The sequence below is a fragment of the Schistocerca serialis genome, chromosome 1 (assembly GCF_023864345.2).
Source record: "Schistocerca serialis cubense isolate TAMUIC-IGC-003099 chromosome 1, iqSchSeri2.2, whole genome shotgun sequence".
In the NCBI taxonomy this organism is placed as follows: Eukaryota; Metazoa; Arthropoda; class Insecta; order Orthoptera; family Acrididae; genus Schistocerca; species Schistocerca serialis.
The window spans coordinates 576,411,258-576,435,449 of record NC_064638.1 but is presented as its reverse complement, the minus strand read 5'-3'; the positions used below and the strand labels follow the sequence as shown (position 1 = coordinate 576,435,449).

Here is a 24,192-nt window from a genome sequence, read left to right as displayed (position 1 = left end):
TTAATTCTTATTTGTAGTAATGTTGATAGGTATTTAATCATTCACTTACGTTTTATTCATGTGTAATATTCTTTAAAGTATGTTGTGTAGCAACATGTACATCATACTGAAGCGGGATGTCTGTTAAGAAGGCACACGTCTCAACAATGGTTTTGACACTCAGATATTGTTTGGGAATACCTGCTGTTACTTTTTACATGAAATCACAAATTTTACGTTTAGGAAAGTGTATTGGGCTCAGTGGACAAGGAAAATCAACCTCTGTAGTTGCCTGTGACAGACTGCAAATTCATTGTCATTGAACTTCGTTGGGCATTTGACAGCAACAGGTTAGCAAAGGAGGAGAAGAATTGTAAGATATAAAATACTTTACAATAGTGTCACACTGTACTGGAAAGCATCCCCCCCCCCCCCCCCCCCACACACACACATTTATTCAAGCTAATTGATTATTTACTCCTAAAATGTACAGTACATCTCATTGTTCAGTTAGCAATATTAGAGAAGAAAAGTTGCTACTCACCATATAGCAGAGATGCTTTGTCACGATAGGGACAACAAAATATTGTTACATCCCTTAATGGATTTTCCATTGATCACTGTTCATTTATTGAGAACTGCTTGTGTATCAAGCATTCACCTGCAATTTAACATATAATTGCCCTCTGTTCGCAAGAACTACCCAATGCTGCAATGCTGTATTGGAATGTGATTATGAAATTGCCGTTCCTTGCTGGTGAATAGGTGCATCGTGCATCACATCTGTGGCGGTGCACAGGTATGACAACTACTCTCCACCACAGCCTTGCATATTTTGCAGCTACTATCACAACCACATCATAAACTATTTAACTGATAAACGTAGGAAACACTCATTAGTAGTGACATAAGCTGTAACCAACAAAAATTGCTTTTGCCAACTCATGAACTAGGCTGGTAAGAGATCTTTGCGATGAAATGATTAATCAAGAAATAACAAAAATCTGGCTGCAAATAGACAAGGTTGTGTCATCAAACTGCAAAGGAAATTATTCCCTGAATTATGCTCTGACTTCTGATTACTCAAGAGTTGACATCTGCCAAGTAATGCTCAATAAAGCACTTTTTGTCTTAAATATTACCTTTTTGTCTTAAATATTACTACATATTTAACCTGCTTTTCAACTAAAATGTAATATTCATTTGCCAAGTAAAAGTAGACATTGCCATGATTCCAGCAAGGTACAAGGCATTGATATTTATGTGAAGTAAACGTAGAGAGAGACCCAAGTCAGATCAGTCATTATGAAATGGTTTATAGACACTCTTCCTCTAACAGTCTGTCTTAGATATTTGTATCTAGTGAAGTGCCATTCAACGTATTTCTTAAAACTCTTCTGCACATACTGTTGTTACACTTGGCATCGAGAAATTTGTATGTTTATCTGATTAATTGGATGAAAAAATCTGTCTAGCAATGATTGACTTCACAGCAATGTGTCCAACTCCTGGAGTTCCCATGGACCAACCACAGCAAATCTCCTGGTGGGATGACAGTGGCAGGGAGTAAGCACCAAGTGTCTTCAACACATTTAAATATTGCTGCCATGTTTTGTAGATAAACTGTGTTCACCTCAGCACATGGTACACACCCAAAGAATACCAAAAACCTTGTCCACAGAAAGCGGGTTGCAGATGTGACCTATATAACAAGAAAATTTCTTTTAAAAATTGCAGACGTAATTTGTCAGATCAAAGGATGAAGGTATAACACAAAGCTTTAACCAAAAAGAGAAAGCTCTGTGACACTGAACAAGAGACCTGTAATGTAGACCCTTTGGCCTATCCACCTGCTCTATGTTTACATACTGTCACAGTAGGGTCGAGTAGCAAGAAAATGTCTCCATTTGACAGTTGTACCATATATGCAAAATGGCCTGTGTGTTGTGATATAGGTCAGACTTCATATTCTATGGAAATTGCACACACGTTGTTCTAATTATATTTTAAGTATCCACAGGACTCTTTGTTTCTTAAATTAACATCAGTTTTGACATCATAGGAAATTTATAGTTCATGTGCACATCGCTTAATATAGAGGTACATAATATGTTAGTAAAGTTACATTTCTACTGTTACCTATGCAAAAGTTGTTATGCTCTAGCTGTCGATATGCACATTTTCGTATGTTTGTCCTTTGTATTAGATGCCACTAACAAAGTGCTAGATGCCCAAATACCAGCCTGGCAGTTAAATATTTTACATGTAGCTCATTGTGTTAACAAGATGTCTTTTAAAAACACCTATTATTTAATTTGTAAGCAAATCTCATCTGTGTGTCATACCATTTGTCGAAAAATTTGTTTCAGTATCTTAAACTGAACAAAAAATATGAAGGGTGTTGCGACTTCTTATTGTTTGCATTGTGCAAGGATGTTATCAGGTGTAGCAGAAGATTGAGTATATGATTGGGTACTGTTGAAAACCTAGGCACAATGTCAAATTTCTCTCAAAATACAAATTGCTACTTGCTGTGGCTACAGGCAGATGCTTGCTCTGTGGGACCCACAATATGCTGTATTTGTAGCGTGTGTTTCAAACCTATCGCTTGGAGGCTGCAGAGGCGGGTTGGGTTCTGTCTGCCTGGGCCTTAATATACCTAAGATGCAGAGATATAAAAGATATATGAAAGGAAAATAGATGCTATTGGATTGATAGAATTGCGACTCAAATAAAAAAATCTTAAATAACAATGACAGTGTTAATGATGAACAGTGATACTAGATTTGTCACCAAACAACTTCATCATCACCCGAAAGTTGTGTAGTGTAGTGTGAAGTTAAAATATGTTTGATTATTACAGTAGATTAAGCAGATCTGTTTCTCATGTCTATTACATCAAACACTTTTTTCAAAAACAGAAAATTATTATTATACCTACAGGAGAAGGCAATAAAGTGGCATGAGGAGGAGTCTGTGGATGGTCTCACCACCAATGGAGTCCTGTTAAACCATCCGCAAGGAAACTTCTGGGGAGGAGATGCAAAACCTGGTTGTTGGAGAGAAGTCTCGGTTAATGGGAAACTTTACACATTAAGACCAATCAGGGATTCAGACGTGAGAGGTGCTCCTGTAAGTTATGTTACTTTTCTTCATGGGTATGTTATTTTTTATTATGTAGGTCTTGAAATATTGATGATTAATTTTAGGTTCAACATGAAACCAACTTACTCCAGGATGGGTCTCTTATTGACCTGTGTGGAGCGACTGTGATCTGGCGGTCAGCTGATGGCCTTAAGAAATCCATTGTAAGTAGAGATACTCGATGCAAGATTTTGATATATATGTAACCCTGTAACATATGACCACCCTGTTTTTCTGAATATATTTAATAAGAGGAAGGTATGATACAGGCACAGTTCACATACAGAATGGGACAGAGAAAGTAGTGGGAAGTGAAGTGTATGGCATTCGTCAGAACTGGAATGTGAGGCCATAACTGATGAAAAATTAAGTAGCTAATTACTATTATTTGGAATGAGCAGGGTGTGCATATGGATTGGAGTCGTTCTGCTAAGCAACATTCTGTCAAGACACCTTATCCTTATCAAACTGTCAAACCCCTCCCTCGTTTCCTCCCTCCCTCCCTCCCTCCCTCCCTCCCTCCCTCCCTCCCAAGAACAGTGCCCTTATACATTAGCATGTGAGAGTCATTGATATATTCTATGATACCATTAATCAGGTGTGTATTAGGGCAAGGATAGACATGTTTCAGATACATGTGATTATCTTATTATGTATGTGACATTGCCATCACGAACATTACAATACTGCTCCAGAAAGTGGCGCGTTTGCTGTAAGTATTTAGTACCTTCGTCATAAGGTTTCACTATGACAGTAAAAATTGTAATTGACAAGAGACACGGTCTCCAACCTAATTCTGTGAGTGGATAGATGTACATGAATAATTACTTAAGGATAAGTTAGTGACATGTTTGGTTTTTATATGGATTATGCGTCCTGCCCATTGCCTAACATTTCATCGCCGCATTGTCCTTTATCTACTAATTCCTCTCCTGCCTTTCATTTTCTCCCTCCATTATTGGCTGCAAGAATTGCTATTTTTCATTTCAGATTATATGTCCCAAATAATCCAACTTTTTTCTTAGTTATATTGGTTAAATCTTTGTCTTGGCAGGAATGCATTAGGAGTTTTTCATTTTTCATGCTTGCTGACCATGGTACCTTTACTACTATGTGGTGTGTCTATGTCTTGAAATCTTTTATTTTGTTGATGGTGTTTACTTTTAATGATCATCCATCAACACTTAAAAGGTGTATTGACCAAATGTAACATTCAACAAACCTTAGTCTTAAGTCTAGGACAACACTTATTCAAATTTTAAGAATGCCTGTAGAGGAGGGCTTCACAGCAAACTTGTTCAGTGAGCAGATTGTGAGAACAAACAGACAAGGAGCGAGCACTGTACCCACTGCATTGTCACAGGGAATAGGGTGAAGACTTCTTCAAACAAAGAACTGAATCCACAGGGAAGTCCTGGAAAAATCTAGAATGGCTTTATATTACTGTCACACTGCAGATCAGTTGCTTCAAGCTGCAGATCAGTGGAATTAATATATTTTAGGACAAATAAATACATTTTCTCCATCTTTTTATATGCTATGTGCTTGTGTTATCTACATGTTCATAGAATGCGAAATACTATGCAACAAAATCTATACAAAGATTATGCAAGCTGGCTCTGAATGTCGTCTCTCATGACCAGTGTGGGACACGTGTAGTCATGTTTGATAGATGACACCATGTGAAACTTAAGGTAGAAGCGTAGAGGCAGATAATCAGCTGGACTATCCGAAAATTACCTCGAGCAATTAAACAGAGAACCGACTCGTGGAGATAACATCTTGGACCTACTGATAACAGACCCGAATTTTTCGACTCTGTAAGCGCAGAACAGGGAATCAGTGATCATAAGGCTGTTGCAGCATCCCTGAATATGGAAGTAAATAGGAATATAAAAAAAGGAGGAAGATTTATCTGTTTAGCAACAGTAAGAGAAGGCAGATTTCAGACTACCTAACAGATCAAAAAGAAAATTTCTGTTCCGACACTGACAATGTTGAGTGTTTGGGAAAAAGTTCAAGGCAATCCTAAAATGCATTTTAGACATGTGCGTGCCGATTAAAACTGTGAGGGACGGGAAAAACCCACCGTGGTTCAACAACAAAGTTAGGAAACTACTGCGAAAGCAAAGAGAGCGTCACTGCAAGTTTAAACGCAGCCAAAACCCCTGAGACAAACAGAAGCTAAATGATGTCAAAGGTAGCGTAAGGAGGGCTATGTGTGAAGCGTTCAGTGAATTCGAAAGCAAAATTCTATGTACCGACTTGACAGAAAATCCTAGGAAGTTCTGGTCTTACGTTAAATCAGTAAGTGGCTCGAAACAGCATATCTTGCCACTCCGCGATGATGGTGGCACTGAAACAGAGGATGACATGCGTAAAGCTGAAATACTAAACACCTTTTTCCAAAGCTGTTTCACAGAGGAAGACCGCACTGCAGTTCCTTCTCTAAATCCTCGCACAAATGAAGAAATGGCTGACATCGAAATAAGTGTCCAAGGAATAAAAAAGCAACTGGAATCACTCAACAGAGGAAAGTCCACTGGACCTGACGGGATACAAATTCGATTCTACACAGGGTACGCGAAAGAGCTTGCCCCCTTAGCGCAAGTCTCTAGAGGAACAGAAGGTTCCAAATGATTGGAAAAGAGCACAGGTAGTCCCAGTCTTCAAGAAGGGTCGTCGAGTAGAAGCGCAAAATTATAGACCTGTATCTCTGATCTCGATCTGTTGTAGAATTTTAGAACATGTTTTTTGCTCGCATATCGTGTCGTTTCTGGAAACCCAGAATCTACTCGACCGTAATCAACATGGATTCCAGAAACAGCGATCGTGTGAGACCCAACTCGCTTTATTTGTTCATGAAACCCAGAAAATATTAGATACAGGCTCCCAGGTAGATGCTATTTTCCTTGATTTCTGGAAGGTGTTCGATACAGTTCTGCACAGTCGCCTGATAAACAAAGTAAGAGCCTACGGAATATCAGACCATCTGTGTGGCTGGATTGAAGAGTTTTTAGCAAACAGAACACAGCATGTTGTTCTCAATGGAGAGACGTCTACAGACATTAAAGTAGCCTCTGGCGTGCCACAGGGGAGTGTTATGGGACCATTGCTTTTCACAGTATCTATAAATGACCTAGTAGATAGTGTCGGAAGTTCCATGCGGCTTTTCGCGGATGATGCTGTAGTATACAGAGAAGTTGCAGCATTAGAAAATTGCCGCGAAATGCAGGAAGATCTGCAGCGGATAGGCACTTGGTGCAGGGAGTGGCAACTGACCCTTAACATAGACAAATGTAATGTATTGCGAATATATAGAAGGAAGGATCCTTTATTGTATGGTTATATGATAGCGGAACAAACACTGGTAGCAGTTACTTCTGTAAAATATCTGGGAGTATGCGTACGGAACGATTTGAAGTGGAATGATCATATATAATTAATTGTTGGTAAGGCGGGTACCAGGTTGAGATTCATTGGGAGAGTCCTTAGAAAATGTAGTCCATCAACAAAGGAGGTGGCTTACAAAACTCTTGTTCGACCTATACTTTAGTATTGCTCATCAGTGTGGGATCTGTACCAGGTCTGGTTGACGGAAGAGATAGAGAAGATTCAAAGAAGAGCGGCACGTTTCGTCACAGGGTTATTTGGTAAGCGTGATAGCGTTACAGTTAGCAAACTCAAGTGGCAGATTCTGCAAGAAAAGCGCTCTGCATCGCAGTGTAGCCTGCTGTCCAGGTTTTGAGAGGATGTGTTTCTGGATGAGGTATCGAATATATTGCTTCCCCCTACTTATTTCTCCCGAGGAGATCATGAATGTAAAATTAGAGAGATTCGAGTGTGAATGGAGGCTTTCCGGCAGTCATTCCTTCCGCGAACCATACGCGACTGGAACAGGAAAGGGAGGTAATGACAGTGGCACGTAAAGTGCCCTCCGCCACACACCGTTGGGTAGCTTGCAGAGTATAGATGTAGATGTAGAACTATGAAGTTCCCGTTTAGTAAATCATCATCATCTATGAAAAGGCACTAAGTCTTTACTAACGGGATGCAGTTTTGTAGCTCATCTGAATTGCACATGCGCTTGAGTTTTCTTGCTATTCTTCATCCAGATCAGACATTGCTGCCGTTGGATGACACTGCTGTCAAAACTGACCATGCTATATTTCGCAGTTGGCAGTTCGTTTGTGTTGTCGCGATCCACTACTCCCCGTCACACCTCAGCTACTCTGCTCACGAGCAAGAACCGAAGCAGCCACTAGTGCTAGTGCTCTTGCTCAGAATCAGTGAGTTGTTGGGGCTTGCTCTAGAGTTTGTTCAGTTTGGTATTTTATATTGTCCATTCTGTGGAAAGCCATGTGCCCAGATATTTAAGCTGTTGCGCTCTTTCCGTGGGCATTGCATTAAATGTTGTTACCAGTTTGAATTGTAATACATTTTGGCACATTGATTACCATGTACTCCTGTTACATAGACCAGCTATTGCAGGTCATTTACATTGGGTATGAGAGTTTTGAAACTGGCGATTCAAACTGGAAGCTGGTGAACACTTCTACTCTTAGACAACCACGAGCTCTGAGCATGATTCAGAAAGCAGCATTTTGTGTCTGTCAATGGAGAGCACTGATTTTGACATAATCATCTGGATTCTGAGAGGGACCTTATTAAGAGAAAGCCTAAGCCTCACAATTAAATGAGCTGCACATTAATGTGATGAAGGGCTGTTGAGGTGGGACAACCATTAGTTGCAAGAAACATAAGTGTGGGTCAGTTATCGGACTGTGCATCCACACAGTTAAGGCATTTCGGCAGACTACTCATCCTAGAAATAAAGTACAAAAATGAAAATTGGCAGTTGTAACTGGACATAAATGACAAAATGTATTTGTCGTCACAAAGGTGGAAGAGGGCATGTTTCAGAATGTATCTTCTTCCATGTAATTACAGCATTAGAAAGTACTGCTGGAAATGTGAAATGCAGTGATTATAAGTGGAACTTACATATTCTGTAAGGTGACATTACAATATCTTGTGGCTTAGTGGGACTGAGGCTTGTCTAATTTGTCAGCGACTTGTCTTGACGTTGGTTTTTAATTAACTGCAGACTGTGTATTGAAATGAACTTTGCTGCCCTATACACTATCCCTTTTCTTAGTATTTTAGCAAATAACATAGTATTGCTAGCCAAATTCAGTTCACAGGTGCTTTCTTAGCACATCAAGGTCAGTTTTATTTGACCATTCTTCAGGCCTTTCTGTAATCAATCTGAGCAGATACTATTAATATCAGAGATGCTCATATCATGATAGTATGTAACGATTTCGCAATGAGGGGAAAGAATCCCTTGAAAAATGTCGCCTTGGTGAAATACCGCTATAAATTGCTCGGGCAAGCACCCCTTTAGAGGTGAACGAAGCAATGTTTTTTATTTTGTGTGTGTGTGTGTGTGTGTGTGTGTGTGTGTGTAGAAACAGCACAAGAAAGTAAAATGACCTAAATAATTCCAAATCGGAAACCAAAATAGGAAATGTGTGGTCCTGAAAGGTTTTTATTTTTTCTGGTAATTTGTAAACTCTTAAGCTAAAGCACAGTACACTTTACTTACTTAATTATTGTGTATTTAAAAAGGCAGTCATCACCTAAAATGCTTAGTGCAATGTATGAACTACAGTATTCTTATAGGTCTCTATTGAATTACAGTGATCTTCACAAATGTTCTTACAATTCTGTACTGTATTACAAATATTATTTGGCAGCTCTTTATTTGATTTATAATTTCTGTGTATGTCTTTCAGTTCATCCTCATTGCCATGTGCCTCACACACAAGTACATTCTCCAAGATTTTCTTATTGGGTTCATCTACAAAATTTTTGTTCTTATTTCCACTTACAGCCCATAGTTCCTTCCAAGCTGTCTGTAAGTAGAAGCCTTGCCATTCTTTCAGTTTTCCGTAAAGGTTTCCTGGATTTAAGTCTGTGTGCAGGTATCAATTCTTACAAGGGAACCTCCCCATCGCACCCCCCTCAGATTTAGTTAGAATCTGAAAAACTGAATCTTGAAAAACTGAACACAGATCAATCGAGAAAACAGGAAGAAGTTGTGTGGAACTATGAAAAAAATAAGCAAAATATACGAACTGAGTAGGCATGCGCAAGGTTTGCAACATCTAGGAAACTTTCAGCTTGCGAGCGCCATGGTCTCGTGGTTAGCGTGAGCAACTGCGGAACTAGAGGTCTTTGGTTCAAATCTTCTCTCGAGTGGAAACTTTAATTTTTTATTTTCAGACAATTATTAAAGTTCAGGCACTCACACATAATCAACTTCGCTCTCCAAAATTCCAGGACATGTTTAGATTTGCTTGGACATATGAAGGATTTGACGGTCTACACACGGAAACATTTGAAAACGTAAAAAACATATATTTTGACAGAGCACAGGGAAAACTGTGCGACTGTGAAACTGTTGCATTCATTTGTTCAGTTTATGTGACAAACTCTTATGTTTTCATCACTTTTTTGGGAGTGATTATCACATCCACAAGAAAACCTAAATCGGGCAAGGTAGAAGAATCTTTTTACCCATTCGCCAAGTGTACAAGTTAGGTGGAACGACAACATATTCCTGTCATGTGACGCACATGCCGTCACCAGTGTCGTATAGAATATATCAGACGTGTTTTCCTGTGGAGGAATCGGTTGACCTATGACCTTGCGATCAAATGTTTTCGGTTCCTATTGGAGAGGCACGTCCTTTTGTCTACTAATCGCACGGTTTTGCGGTGCGGTCGCAAAACACAGACACTAAACTTATTACAGTGAACAGAGACGTTAATGAATGAATGGACAGATCGTAACTTTGCGAAAATAAAGAATAAAATTTTCACTCGAGGGAGGACGCGAACCAAGGACCTCTCCTTCCGCAGCCGTTCACTCTAACCACAGGACCACGGCGCTCCTCAGTTCACATTGTCCTTGAAGTTGCCTATCCTGCACATGGACTATTCAGTTTGTATATTTTGCTTATTTTTTCATAGTTTCACACAACTTCTTCCTGTTTTTTCGATTGATCTGTGTTCAGTTTTTCAAGGCCTATCCACTGCGTCAATTTATAACTAAATCTGAGGGGGGTGCGATGGGGAGGTTCCCTTGTTAGTGTGTACAGAGTTCAGTTGTCTAGAATTTTTCTTTATGCTCTTGTAGCTGGCTGTTACTGCGTAATTTCAAGGAACTGTTAAGATTGCTAGGATGAGGAACCAAGGGAATTGGGTGGCCCTAAATATTTCCAGATGTTACCCATATTGTCGCCTTCTCCGCTTCATCTACGTGTGCATTTCCCATTCAGGCTAGTGAACAGTATTCACCCATGTAGTTCCATCCAGGATAGCATTGCAGGTCTTCAGTTTCTGTTTTGTATCCTCTAGATTGATTTGAGCTATACATTAAAGGTTGATTTCCAGGCATATACTCGTGCCTGAGGCGTTGCCATTCGTAATGAGCTGTAGTTTCTTATTTGTATCTCTATTCGTAAGTTGCATTATGGTGCTGCTTGTTTCATCAGGGTATTGCTGTAGATGCAGTATGTGTTCAGTACTTCCAGGTCTGCTTTCGGTATTTTGTTGAAGTCATTAAAATTTTCACACAATGGTCAGGTTATCTGCTTTTGCAAATTTACATTACTTAGTGTCTTGCATGTCAGCAGTATATAGATCGAAAACAATGGGTGCTAGTGTAGAATCCTGTAGCAAGCCATTATTCAGAACGATGCCCCTCTGTCCATACTGCATCATAGGTTGATGATGGCTTTGTGAGAACCAGCAGCATCACTGTTTATAAACAAATGCTGGTAGAGACTAGCACCAGACTCAAAATCTCAACTACTGTGTAATGTAGCAAGACCCCCTTGTCAAGGAAATTGGGCACTTACAAATGAAATATATACAAATTTAAGAATACTGATAATACCTGACAAGTTGTGGTAAATTTCCTCTCTTCCTCGAAGGGGTTCACTGGCAAAAAGAGAAGTGCAAAAGAAAACCTGATAGGGAAATGGCTCATAGGTGAAATAGAAAGTGAATGATTCAGGAATGCTATGAGTAGTAGTAAATACAGAGTAGGCCCATGTGCATATTTATACAAAAGATATATTTCAAACCTTTTGACAACCCCAAGTTAAAAAGTTCATACCTTCCATAGGAGTAGAGGAGTTACACAATGGATTCATGATATTTGGCTGAGATACCAGAGATTCCTTATCAGTTGCCGTCACAACTTAACATTCAAGTAAATGCATCTGATATGTTTACGTCAATACAACTAATGGCAAATGAGTATTTGTGTGATCCGTATGTAAGGGAAAATTCGTAGAGAAACCTGAAATTACGAGGGGATACAGTAGGTGGAACTTACCTTTAGGAGGTGAAATTAAAAGTACTGACCATAAGCACATTTAAAAATGAGAAAACTGTTTTTCTTCTCCATCTACACGTGTATATGGTCAGTCCTTGGAATTTTGTCTCCTAAAGGTAAGTAGCGGCCAGCCTTGTATTTGCATAATTTCTCAGTTACCTGCTAAAATGTTAGTACAAATCAAAGTTTGTTCTTGTTGCAAATTTTTCACCAACATTTTGGCCATATCTTGCTGTAATTGTTAGATGGTCTTACCTGACAGTCGGGGTCTTGAAAAAAAACCTTGTTCATTTGTGTTCATATTCACAGCGCCAGATCTAAAAATTTTGCGCCCCTAGGCACACCATATTATATGACCCCCCCCCTCCAAAAAAACATGTTTTCAATAATAACTACTACTTGATCACCTTACAATTGCCATTTTGGGTGGAAGCGCTGTGAGCTGTTTCCATACCCTGCTATTCATTGTTATGAAGGACACGTCAGCAGTCTAGTTGCGCTCAATCAAAACAAAGTAATATGGTTCCTGAACTGTATTTGGTGTATGGTAGGGGATAAAACAAACTTAGAACTGCATTGTGTTAACACATTCCTCTGTCGAAAGACAACAGAAATGACACAAGGAAAATAACTTTCCTTTTATGGCCTAAAAATATAGCAGAACGTGTAGGAGACAACGGATTTTTGTTACACATTCACTTTTAATATGTTATTTTACATTAAACCGTTGAAAATTAAAATAAAAAAGTTGTGTTACAATCTAAAAATTGAAGTGAACATGTCATACATTAGAAATTAATATGTACGTATACAGAGATGCGTTCAAAACTGAAGTTTTAGAATCGAATGACTTGAATGTGTAGCAGATAAAAAATACCACATTAGGTATTAATACGTGAATCTAAATGAAAGTGTAAAAAATGAAAATGAAGAAGAGATTTCAGTGCACAAACTAATAACTAAATACAGACGAATAAACACAGCATTGGATTTGCTATTACATATGTTTACAGACTAGTGTGGAAAAATCAAATTTGTTTTATAATCTAATAGTTAACGTGTAGAGCAGGTCTGTGTAGCTAGATACTGCATAGTAAGTGTACACAATACTTTTAAGCCTTGTAATGGCTGAACAGTTTCCTACTGCAGCTACTGCTCTCACCATAGCTCTTTCTAAAGGTATTAGCAAAGCTTTTACGTATTTATTGACAGAACTGAACTATGTTATTTATTAACACTTTTTCATCTGATCGTACTCTCCGATAATGTACGTTTCCACGATAACTATACAGTTCAGCAGATACCAAGAATATGCATCAGTTGTAATATAGTACAGTATCAGTATGGCATGACTGCACAGCGCCAAGTGGCCTGGGTCATTCGGGTATTGTTTAGTATTGTTGGCACCTTTGATCACGTCTCCGCGTAAACTAGGTTTAGTTCTGCGTTCTGCCATCGGCAATTGTAAAATAAACAGGTAATACCTAGTTTTAAAGCCAATGAATGTGCTCTAAGTTATAATAAAAACCACTTTATAATCTTAAATATTTAAAACTAATATGAATAAATAAACAAACTCATCAATCAGCAAAATTTGCGTTTGGCTTTGACGGCAGAAAACTCGTTGATCATATTATCATTGTTCAGATGGTTATCAGTTAGGAGGTCGGCTTCGATATGAAGAATGGATGAGGCGTTCAGTCTGTCCTCAGACGATGTAGAACGTAGGTAAGATTTCAGTCTTTTAAGAGCTGAAAATGAGAGTTCTGCTGAACAATTTGTAAGTGCTATACATAGAAATATTCCAAGACCAGTGTCAACATTCATAAACACGGACTATATCCTCTCTTTTCGTAAAAATTTACTCATTTCAACTGGTATATCACTAATCTCAGAAGATTCCAAAAGTTCCACAAATTGTACGCATTCGCTAGGGGAGGAAGGCTCTAAATCTATGTCATACGACGGAGTTTTGCTGCAGGTTCATCAGTATAGTCAGTTGAACTGTTCGTAAGGTTACTGAAAACTGTGAAGGAGTCCAACAGTGTTCTATAGCTTTCCTTCCTCCTCACTAATTCGATGTACAAGCTGTCGAGTGCTGGGATAAAAGTTTCGATCAGAAAAACTTCTTCAGAGTGTGCTTCGTCGTCATAATGAAGTTTGTGTTTTCGTGATCCTTTATAGGTGCATTCTTAGTCTATATCAGTCATAATCTCCATGGATTTATTTTCACAATAGTCGAACATGCCACGGAGTAGATGCAGTAAATCCCACAAGCGACTCATATAATTCATGCACTATTTTAGTGTCATTATTCACACTTTGCAATTTCCGGTTTACACTATTAAATCTCTGGAGTATGTCCTTCCAAACTGTCATCATGAATATGGTTTCTAGTCTGCCAAGTTCATTCAATAAAGCTGAAACCTCATTTCGCATAAGTGGTTTTTCAAACATATTACTGGCAGCATGTGTGAGGACATTGATAATGCCCTCCTGATTTTCATATAGTCTTTCACATGCTTCCTCTCTTGCTGACCAACGTGTTTTTGATAAACTTTTTACTGTTTTGCTTTCTGGTTTCATGAAAGAAAGAAGTTTATCCCAGTGCTGTGTAGAAGCATAGGAAAAATTATAAAAGTTTTGCACTACATTGAAAAATGAACATGCTTTCCGACAACAGCTTGCAGCACTAGTACTGTCTAAATTCAAAGAATGTGCTGCACAAGGCATATAATGCACGATTGGATTTTTTTTTTCAATATGTGCCTGCAAGCCAGTGTAGGTTCCTGACATATTTGCTTGCAGTGTCATATGACCGGCCTCTACAGTCAGCAATATCAATGGAATTTGTAGACAGGATTTTTAGTATGGCCTCAGCTAAGTTTTCGGACTTCTGGTAAAAACAGAAGGAAACATTCAACAGGTTCACCATTTACGCTCACATATCTTAATACGAAAGATAATTGATCGGTACGTGTGACGGCCATAGTAGGATCTACTATTATAGGGAAATATTCGGCCTGTTTTATTTCACTTACAATAATTCTTTCAGAGAGAAGCTCTATATTAATTTATCACAGATTGTTGAAGAAAGATAACTTGTATGTCCCTGCCCTGGATTTTCATATCATTCAATGTGCTCTGCGAGCTAAGGATCAAACTTAGCTATAAGTTCAAGAGACGTCATAAATTGACCATTATGTAATGAATGAAATCTTTCAATGTGTCCATGTAAGGGAAGTCCACTACTGCAAACACCCTTTTCAACACACTGTGCCAGTACATTTTCTCTGTCTCAACGTAAGACTCAAAATGGTTATCTATTGCTCTAAGTGATAACACAGAATTTTCATGTTCGAGTGAGTTATCATGATGAGACAAAATATTAGAAATATTTTTCCAATCTGCAATGACATTAGTGGTAATCGCGGCCTTACCTCCGAACAATTTACATGGTGCATATCGGTGCTACAGTAGTAAACTAGAAAATCGCGCAAAGTTGATTCACCATTTAAAAGTTTACGGTAAAATACAATTTTGTTCAAATATCTGATTTTATCACCTGTTAAACTTCTTGAATTAGAAAAATCACCATTACAATTTTGATTAATCCCACATTGTAAGAGAATGTCTATTGTTGATTCATTCACACACCATTCTGCAGGGTCATCACTAATGAGGTTATTTATTTTTGTTACGTCTTTTTCATGAAACTCTAAATTGGGAACAATTTGCTTTTCTTCATTTTTAACTTTCTTCATCCGTACTACCTAAACTCGAAGTCCAGCCGGCAACATTTTTTGCGAAAAATTTATCTACTCTGCCATACGTTTTTAGAACATTGGCTTCTCGTTCTTGGCTTTCCTTCAATATTTTGGAAAATGCCGCCCAACTTAATTTTGTACTTTTGCTTTTCTCACCCTTGTTCATGTTAAGGCACTTACAAAATTGTCAACCAACCGTCAAAACAAAAGAAAAAAATTTGTAAAAGGAAAGAAAGATAGAAAGGAAGGAAGAAAGAAAGACTGTATCTAGTTCCAATTGTACTACACCACACATGAGCACAACGATTTTTCCTTTAAACACGGAGCGATGAACTGGCCAACTTGGATTACTTGACGTAACTGTGCTATAAAAAAACGAAAATGGAGAATAATTTAATTTCTCTTTCTCTGTCATCAATAAATGTTTCCCGTGTCATTGGAATTTTAGCTGAGTCATGAATATGTTCTGAATATTCTTGACACTGTCTTTCTAATTTAAAAAGCACATAATTTTTGCAGTTCCTTGCACTGAGGTGTGCTGGATCGACTCTTATACCACTTATTATAACATTTTAGCTGTTTCTGTGGGCAGAGAAGACAGACGGCAGTTGATGTGGTGTGTTGTCATTTGTGTGAACACTACACGCAAATGCCCCTTTTGTTCCAACATAAAATAAAAATGTTGGAACAAAAGGGGCATTTGCATGTAGTCTTCACACAAATGACAACACACCACATCAACTTTTCTCGAAGAAAAAAAGCTTACTTCAGAAGTTCAATATAGAATTTGCAATGCCACGTACTATTCGATTGCACATAGTGGGAACTTCGCACGACTGCAACACAATAAATGAGACAAACGAAATTTGGTTTCTTCTTCTTCTTCTTCTTCTTCTCTCTCTCTCTCTCTCTCTCTCTCTCTCTCTCCCTCTCTCTCCCCCTCCCCCTCCCCCCCCTCTCTGTTTTTTTAAGTAACTAAGTAAGTAAATAAATAAAATTTTTAAACTGTTATGAAGAGAGTTTCACAAATTAGTAGATATTCTGCTTATGTTCTTTTTGTATAAACGTGTTTAAAAGTGTAAAACATTCCCAGTCTCAACATGTTTTGTTAAACGAGTGTCTTTAAATCAAAACTCAGATATTGAAGACCACAGAGCTTTCACATTAATTACAGTAATGTGCCGTCCTGACAGCTTACTTGAAAATATTTTGAACAATCACTAAGATCATACCAGACAGAACCCCAATGTTAAATTTCCATTCAGTCTCCAAGTAAACTATGTTTATTTCCAAGCTTCTTTTGTCGAATTTCATTCTTACGGCTTATTTAAACTAGCAAGTTGTTTCAAAATATTAAAAATTTTTGTTGTTTGTAAGCACAGCTATTTTAAAACTTAAAAGGTTAAAATGAGTACAGAGCAAAAAATGCCGCCCCTTCCCTCAAGGTGCTTCCCGTAGGCCCAAACCTAGTGGGCCTATATGTAAATTTGCCACTGCGTATGCAACAACAAATATTTGATGATAAGTTTTGTCAATAGTTCAGTTTCTCGCTAGCGTAGTTTTATTCTCTTGATTTGGTGTGAATGTTAGTAAATTTCGGAAGAAAGGCCATTGCATAAGATGTGCACTTCATCAGTAAAGAAAGCTGGTGTATATTAAATACTGAAATTTGGAAAGTGGAAGGAAGAGAGATCCGAAAGAAAGTAAAGATTCTAGGGATGACACTGAACTCAGAAAGACACAATGCCAGTGAGTCGGCGACAAGTCACCGAAAAATCTTCAGAAACAAATGCGACAAAAAGAAATTTACAGTGTTGCGACAAAAAGAAATTTACAGTGTTGCGACAAAAAGAAATTCACTATGAGCAACAGCAGGTCTTTGTGACCCTCCAGAATTAATAACTCCAGTATCCATCATAGGAAAAATTCTTTTTCAAGGCTCTTAGCTGCTTGGACTAGGCTGGGACAAACCCCTGCCTCACAACCTGTTGGTTAGAGGGAGCACCTGGCTGTCAGATGTTCCTGAGGTATGTAATATTACTATTACAAGGTGAATTCAACTGTCAGAGAACAATCGCTCCTACTTCAATATTTTCTGTGTTGCATGTGAGAGAGAATATGGCACCATCTGTCACTTCTAGTGATAACATTCTCAAACTAGATTAGCACCCATGAAGAAAATACCACTTCATTGGCTTGAACTCTTAGCAACACTCACAGGGGCCAGACAACAACACTATTTTTGCAAGGTCACAGTCTCTGACCTTAGCAGAAGGGCACCCTGGACTGATTCCATTGTAACCCTTGGATGAATAAAGAAAGATACCGCCACTTGGAAAATGCTTGTTTGCAATACGGTGATAGAAATACAAATGCTCGTCACACTATCTCAGTGAAGACACTGTCCAGGCAAAGACAACACTGTGGGCTTTGTTTCAAGAAGACATGTACCACAGACATTGCAAAAGCTGAATTTCTGTGGAGTGGACCATCCTAATTACCGTGTGCAGTCACCACACAGCTGATGGTCTAAAATTTTATTGGAAGCTAGCAAGTAACTTTACTCATTCAGGCTCCTCAATCTCTCACAGGTACAAACAGATTCTGCTGTTATTGGTAATTATTATGAACCACTGCTTACGTCCTCCAGCTCAAAAGAAAATTCAATCAGAAAATTTACATGTAAAAGGAATTCACTGCAAGAAGTGATAGCAGAAGCTCACCTTTATTGGATTAAAACTGTGCAACAAGAATGTTTCTCCTCAGAAATCACTGCCCTAAGAAAGGTCTTCCATTTACTGGCGCATCCAAGATAAAATACTTCAATTCATCTGTAGGTGTTGATTTATTATGTTTAGGAGGTTGCCTGCAACACACTGAGGCATCTGGTGAAGTGTGTCATTCCATTACTCTAGAAGGAAACTTATCACTTCGCCAAACTTCTGACATGTGTACACACACACACACACACACACACACACACACACACACACACACACACACACACACACACATCAGTCTACACCAGGGATTCCCAACCTTTTCAGCTGGCGGACCCCTTCTTCAGTCGAAAATCCATGGCGGACACCTAGTCAGTCAAGAGCACAGTAACTTTAAATTTCAGAGTGAAACCCATGGGAACTGAAAGCTTCTTAATGCGAGTGCCATGTTCCCAATGACACCCTGTTGTGTAAGGTGCATGCATATTTCGTAACAGTCGTGTGTGTGTGTGTGTGTGTGTGTGTGTGTGTGTGTGTGTGTGTGATTTTTCGTGAAATCCGAAGAAAAATGTTCAAATGTATGTAAAGTCTTCCTTTGGTCGTCCTCCCTCATTCATTTCAACTGGAAACTTCCCTTGTGAAGGCGATGGAGAAACTGCACCCTTCTTCAATGATCCTGACTTCAGCCATCGATCCATGTTTGAAGTAATAAACTGGTCAAAAATCGACTTGTGAAATAGGTACTGCAATGACAAAGCAAGTTTAACATTTAATGATGCCTGAGGCGGCATACGTGCCAGCGAGTGCTGTGATTGGTTGACAAAGCTCGCTCCGCGCATGCATAAAAGGTTTCAGCGCATTTAGAGCCGTGAGCCGGCGGACAAACGACCCCTGTATTGTTGCTAAACAGTCGATCAGAGAAGCCATATTCTCCAGCACTAAACTGTGTATACGTACTCACTTAGGAACCGCAAAGGCTGCTTGGGAATACGACCTGAAGTAAAAGCACACATATTTTTCACTCGAAAAAAAAGTAGTGATGAATTTGATTTTCACATTTTTATTCAATAATTTTACTCATTATTTTACACGATTTGGTGAAAGGTGGCCACGGACCCCCTAGAAAGAGCCGGCGGACCCCTAAGGGGTCTGCGGACCACAGGTTGGGAAGCCCTGGTCTACACTGTCTTGGAGTACAAGTGGGTCTTTTGCAACTAAGAGAAACATTCCAGATGTTACACATGTGTTGTGTGATCAAAATAGTCCTATGTAGAGGCCTGCCCTGTAACATTGCACATAGCTTGCTGGCCAAATGATAGAAGTGCCTCTACCAGCTGATAGAGTTAAACCTCAGAAGCTGTTGGAAGTTTCTGGAATTGATTCCAGTGGGCCTCTACTAAAAAATCAGGCATTACTATAAATGTGTTATATCGTATTAATCACCTGTGCTGTAACTAGAGCAGTACATTTAGAACTAACAACCAAATCGACAATAGATTGCTTCTTATTTGCCTTCCAAAGGGCTATAGATTGGTGCGCTATTCCACGTAGCGTGTATAGTTCTAACACCCAAACTTTCCTTGCAGTTTACCAAGAGATAACAGAAATATGGACCACTATCTCTGCTTACAAGGCATGTCAGTTTGTCAGGCAACAGGGTATCATCATATGGAAGTTGATAGCGTCACAAGCAAGTTAGCGGAGAGGACAGTGGGAGTGGATGGTTGGCTAAGTTAAATGATGCCTCCTCAATGTACTGGGCCAGTGCATCACTGCAACATGGACGATGAAGGGCTGCAAACTGTACTTGTGAAAGCAGATGTTGCCCTCAGTTAAAGACCCATCACAAACTGAGGACGAAGTGCTTACCCCATCTCGTTTTCTTGTGGGAGGAAGACATACAGCTTACAAACGGGCAATGAGCCACCAAAAAGAACAAATTTGTAAGGCAGTTTAAACTGTTGCAGAAGATCTTTGGTGACTTTTGGAAACATTGGAGCAAAGAGTAGTTATTGCTTCTTCGGAGCTTCCATCAAGTTAAGGACACTGGCAAATCAGAGCAGGTCCTATTTGGAGATATTGTAGTTCTTCAAGATGACACTTCATTGCCACTTGTGGAAGAGGGCAAGAGTGAAACAACTACAAACAGATAAAGATGGACTACCTCAAACTGTTATTCTTGCTACCCCTGATAGAAGAGGTGTTACCAGGCCAATCCAGCTGGTTGTCCCTCTATAAGCCCAACAGAATGGGAAAGGTGTGAAAGATCAGCGATGTTATACATCATTATCCTGAACACTTCATCTTTGTAACTACGTTTGTATAATATTATTGATGATGTTGTTGTTGCAGTTACATAAATGAATACTCTGTTAAAGTGATAGGCTTGTACTTCCATACTTTCTCAACTCGATACTGACATTTCATTTAGCATAAAGAATTATCTGTATTTTATGTCTTTTGTATTTGTATATAGAAACTCATATGATGTGTGTTACAGATATCAGATTTTTTGGGCTTATTCAGATAAAATGCTTGGTCTCCGTTCCAAGTCTGACATACTTCGAATTATTGTGAAGGATCTTCCTCTAACATGTGCAGTTTATAAGCTTCCTTCCTAAGCATATCTTGTGACCCTTGTCATTACTATATATTGCCAAGGATGTTCTCCTTCAAATGTTTTTCAGCACTTCTCTAACACTACCTCCCACTAACTTTGTGAGGTGTGTATATCTTTATAACTATAATTGAGAGTGTATGTATATTGTTTTCACTTTTGAATCACAGGACCATATGTCATTGGAGGCAGGAGTGGGTGGAAGAAAGGGGCAAGAAGCTATTTTCAATAAAATGCTTTGGCGTTGTCCTCACAGCATCAGTGGTTTCATGAAGTGCTGGTAATTCACTTGAAGGTTTAACACTACACTGTGAAGTATTGATTAATTCTTCATCAGGAGGGTGCTTATTGCATTTTAATGTGCTGTATTTTATAAGAATGCACCCAGTTTTCTCCAGAAGAGTGTCCAGTTTTGGCTGAAATGCTTTTTCACTATTGTCCATAGTGATGTACCAAATTTCGAGCTGTTAACAAAATTTTTGTTCACCTCCTCAACTTATACAGATAAGAAGAAAGAAAACTTCGGGCATATATTTTATCCAACTAACCCACTACTTTCAATTTGAATATTCTTAATTTTTTAGCCTTTGTATTTATAGCAGTTTCACTATTTTGCTGTTTGTATTGTGCGTTTCCACTACTTAACAATGGGGTTATTCCATGCCAAGTAGTCTAGAGATGCTGTGTGACTTATCATGGATTTTGATAAAATGTTCTGTGAACATTCACACATGTTCCCCTATAACTGTTGGTAAAGTTTCATGATCACAAATTCAATACTTGCAGAGATATAGTCATTTGTTTGACTGCATAGTGCAGCTTTAAACAGTGCACCCTTCAGTAATAACTTATCAGTACAAGGTCTTAGAATATAAAATTTCATTCTCCTACTGCTTTCCAGTAGTAGACAAATTGAGGGCAAAGATGACGACTTCTGTAAAAATACGAAAAATGGATATTTTAGCCTACTTTTACATTAAGTTTTCTGCAAGCTCTTTTTAAACTTGTAATTTTATCCGTTGTCTTTCATTTCTTAGTTGCTTCAAAATTAATGGAAGTTTTTTTTATGTCTTCATAATTAAATTAAAGGCAGTTTGTTTTTTGCCGTATGTGTTTTGCATCTTTTATTTGTGAAGTATTTTCAGTGGCCTTGTAATACATCTTGTTTTATGTATATAATGTGTTACATAGTAGCTACAAATATGTTGCTATATTATGTTTCCTTTTGTTATTCTCTTGTTTTCCAGGTTGGAAACAACTTTTGCAGTGCATTGTTTGGAGGTTAAATTATTATTTGGTGTTAGGCTTTCTGATGATGTCAATCGATGTGTGTCAACCTGGAGATGTGTTTACTTGGTCTGCATACTTCAGATGGCCAGTTTTTTGCGGGTTGCTATTTGGTGTGTGTGTGTGTGTGTGTGTGTGTGTGTGTGTGTGTGTGTGTTTCTTTTTCCCCCAATCTCTGTTGGTTATTATTTCGGTGGCTAACATGGTCAGTGAGTTATTTCTTATAGTGATTTGGCTATTAATTGCTTTCTTATTCATTGTAAGGCCTCTTTGTATATGAAAGTTATCCTGAAATGCTTTTTGTTGTAATTGTTTTTCATGACCTGTTCATTGCTGGATGGTTCGTGTCAGTGTTTTATCAGGTGTTAAGCAAAGGTAGAATCGCTGTTTTCATACTAACAGCTTGTTGTATGTTCTTTATACCTAGTTTTGAAATTTCTGTCTGTCATTCCCTGATATACTGATTTGCATTATTGACATTCTAACTGGTACAAGGTGTGTGAGAAAACTAGTGAGACTGACAGCACTGCGAGCAATCTGGCAATGCTGTAATGTTCTACTTCTGTAGACTGATGCGTTCATCCCTTCCAAATGCTCAGAGTTGCAGCTCTGTTCAGCTATAACATGATTTTTTAGAGTGCCATCAGTGAAGTTGTGCTTTTGTTGTGTGTTACAAAAATGGAACAGAGGAATTTATAGCAACGTTACACCATCAAGTTTTATGTTAAACTTGGGCATTCCATGAGTGTGATCTTTGAAAAGTTGAAGCAGGCCTATGGGGAACATACCTTATCCAGATAAAATTTTTTTTGGTGGTAAAAATCTTTTTGGGAGGTTGAGAACACGTTAAATATGGACCTTGCTCAGGGAGACCTCAAGCTTCAAAAACCGGTGAGAACAGCAAATGTGTGCATGCTTTTGTGAGATCATACCAACGTTTGACAATGTGAATGATAGGCAACCTGCTACTGTATATCAAATTTTGACTGGAGTTCCATATATTCTAGGCAAGTATATGCATCATGGCACCAACTTGTCACATGGGTATTTCCATTGGAATTTTCCATTCTAAAAGGCATTCCTGTTGTTCCTTAGCCACCCTATTCACGTGATGTGAGTCCTTGTGACGTTTTTATTTTCCCAAAATTGAAGGAGGTCTTAAATGGACATCACTTCGGGACTCTGGAGAATGTTAAAAAGGACGTGATGAACCTGTTAAAGCCCTATTAGTTGAAGCCTTTCAGCACTGCCACCAAGAATGAGAAAGACAACTCTGCTGTAAAATTTGAAATTTTCCCGACAAATCAACTGTTCAAAAAGATTTTGGGCTTGCAGCCAGTAGTCGTAAACTTCATTGCACGACATTTCGGCTGGACTAACTGCCAGCCATCTTCAGGTGAGCCGAACGAGGACTGACGAAGACGTTCTCTGCTCCAGCTTATATAGTGGACTCATAGTACTGCCGCGCATGCGTTGCAATTGTGGAGACAGAAGGGCCACACCGCCCAGCGGCAGCGCCCTCGCTGGTGGAACTGCAGTACTCAGCTGCCGTCGGTATTGTCGCTGGCCGCGGCTATCGAAGTCTTCTGGCGTCTTCGTCTCGAGCAAATTTAGGAGATGACGGGATTCCATGCGTTATTCAATTGCTACTGCGGAAGGTGGGAATGAAATGCGAGCATATAAGGCCTTAAAAAATATGATTATATTCCACTCATGCATGAATTAAATCTTAAATCTTTTATCATGTTCTACAGTTGTTTGATACTCCCTGGTGAAGGTACCCCATTTATTCTCAAGTGGTTCAAAACAATCAACAGTCACCCTAATACAGTGTGACCTGCACAACGCATGTGCCATTCAGGTAGCACTGAGCATTGGGCATGTGTCCAGAAATATGGAAATGATAAAACTCGGCCTGGGCCACAGCGACAAATGAAGGCCAGTGTACTTGTTTCTGTAAGAAAACATGTAGCTCAACATGGTACTCTCACTTGTCAGGTCAGAAGAAAACATACGCTCCATTAAAACAAAACTGTCAAATCCTGTCACAAATGTAGTGTATATGAGGGTAGTTTAGAAAGTTCTCGGAATGGAATAGGGAAAAAAGTATCTGCATCAATGAAACTTTTTTTAATGTAGTCTCCTTGTAGATTAATGCACTTGGTCAAACGATCTTCCAGTGCCTTGATCCCATCTCGAAAATGAGTTACCTCCAGGCCTGCAAAATAGTTGTCAATGTCGGCTATCAATTCTTCGTTTTAAGTGAATC

The 24,192-nt window shown here is 38.8% G+C and overlaps 1 protein-coding gene across 9 annotated transcripts in view; it reads left to right on the top strand.

Annotated features, from left to right (window-relative positions):
- The window catches only part of LOC126476502 (protein pellino-like), a 207,137-nt gene that overhangs the window by 124,249 nt on the left and 58,696 nt on the right, over positions 1–24,192 (top strand). For all 9 annotated transcript variants that reach the window (XM_050103553.1, XM_050103550.1, XM_050103551.1 and 6 more), the window contains 2 exons: positions 2,923–3,111; positions 3,189–3,287. In XM_050103553.1, coding sequence (XP_049959510.1) covers positions 2,923–3,111; positions 3,189–3,287 — 288 coding nt within the window. The remainder of the gene's footprint in view (positions 1–2,922; positions 3,112–3,188; positions 3,288–24,192) is intronic.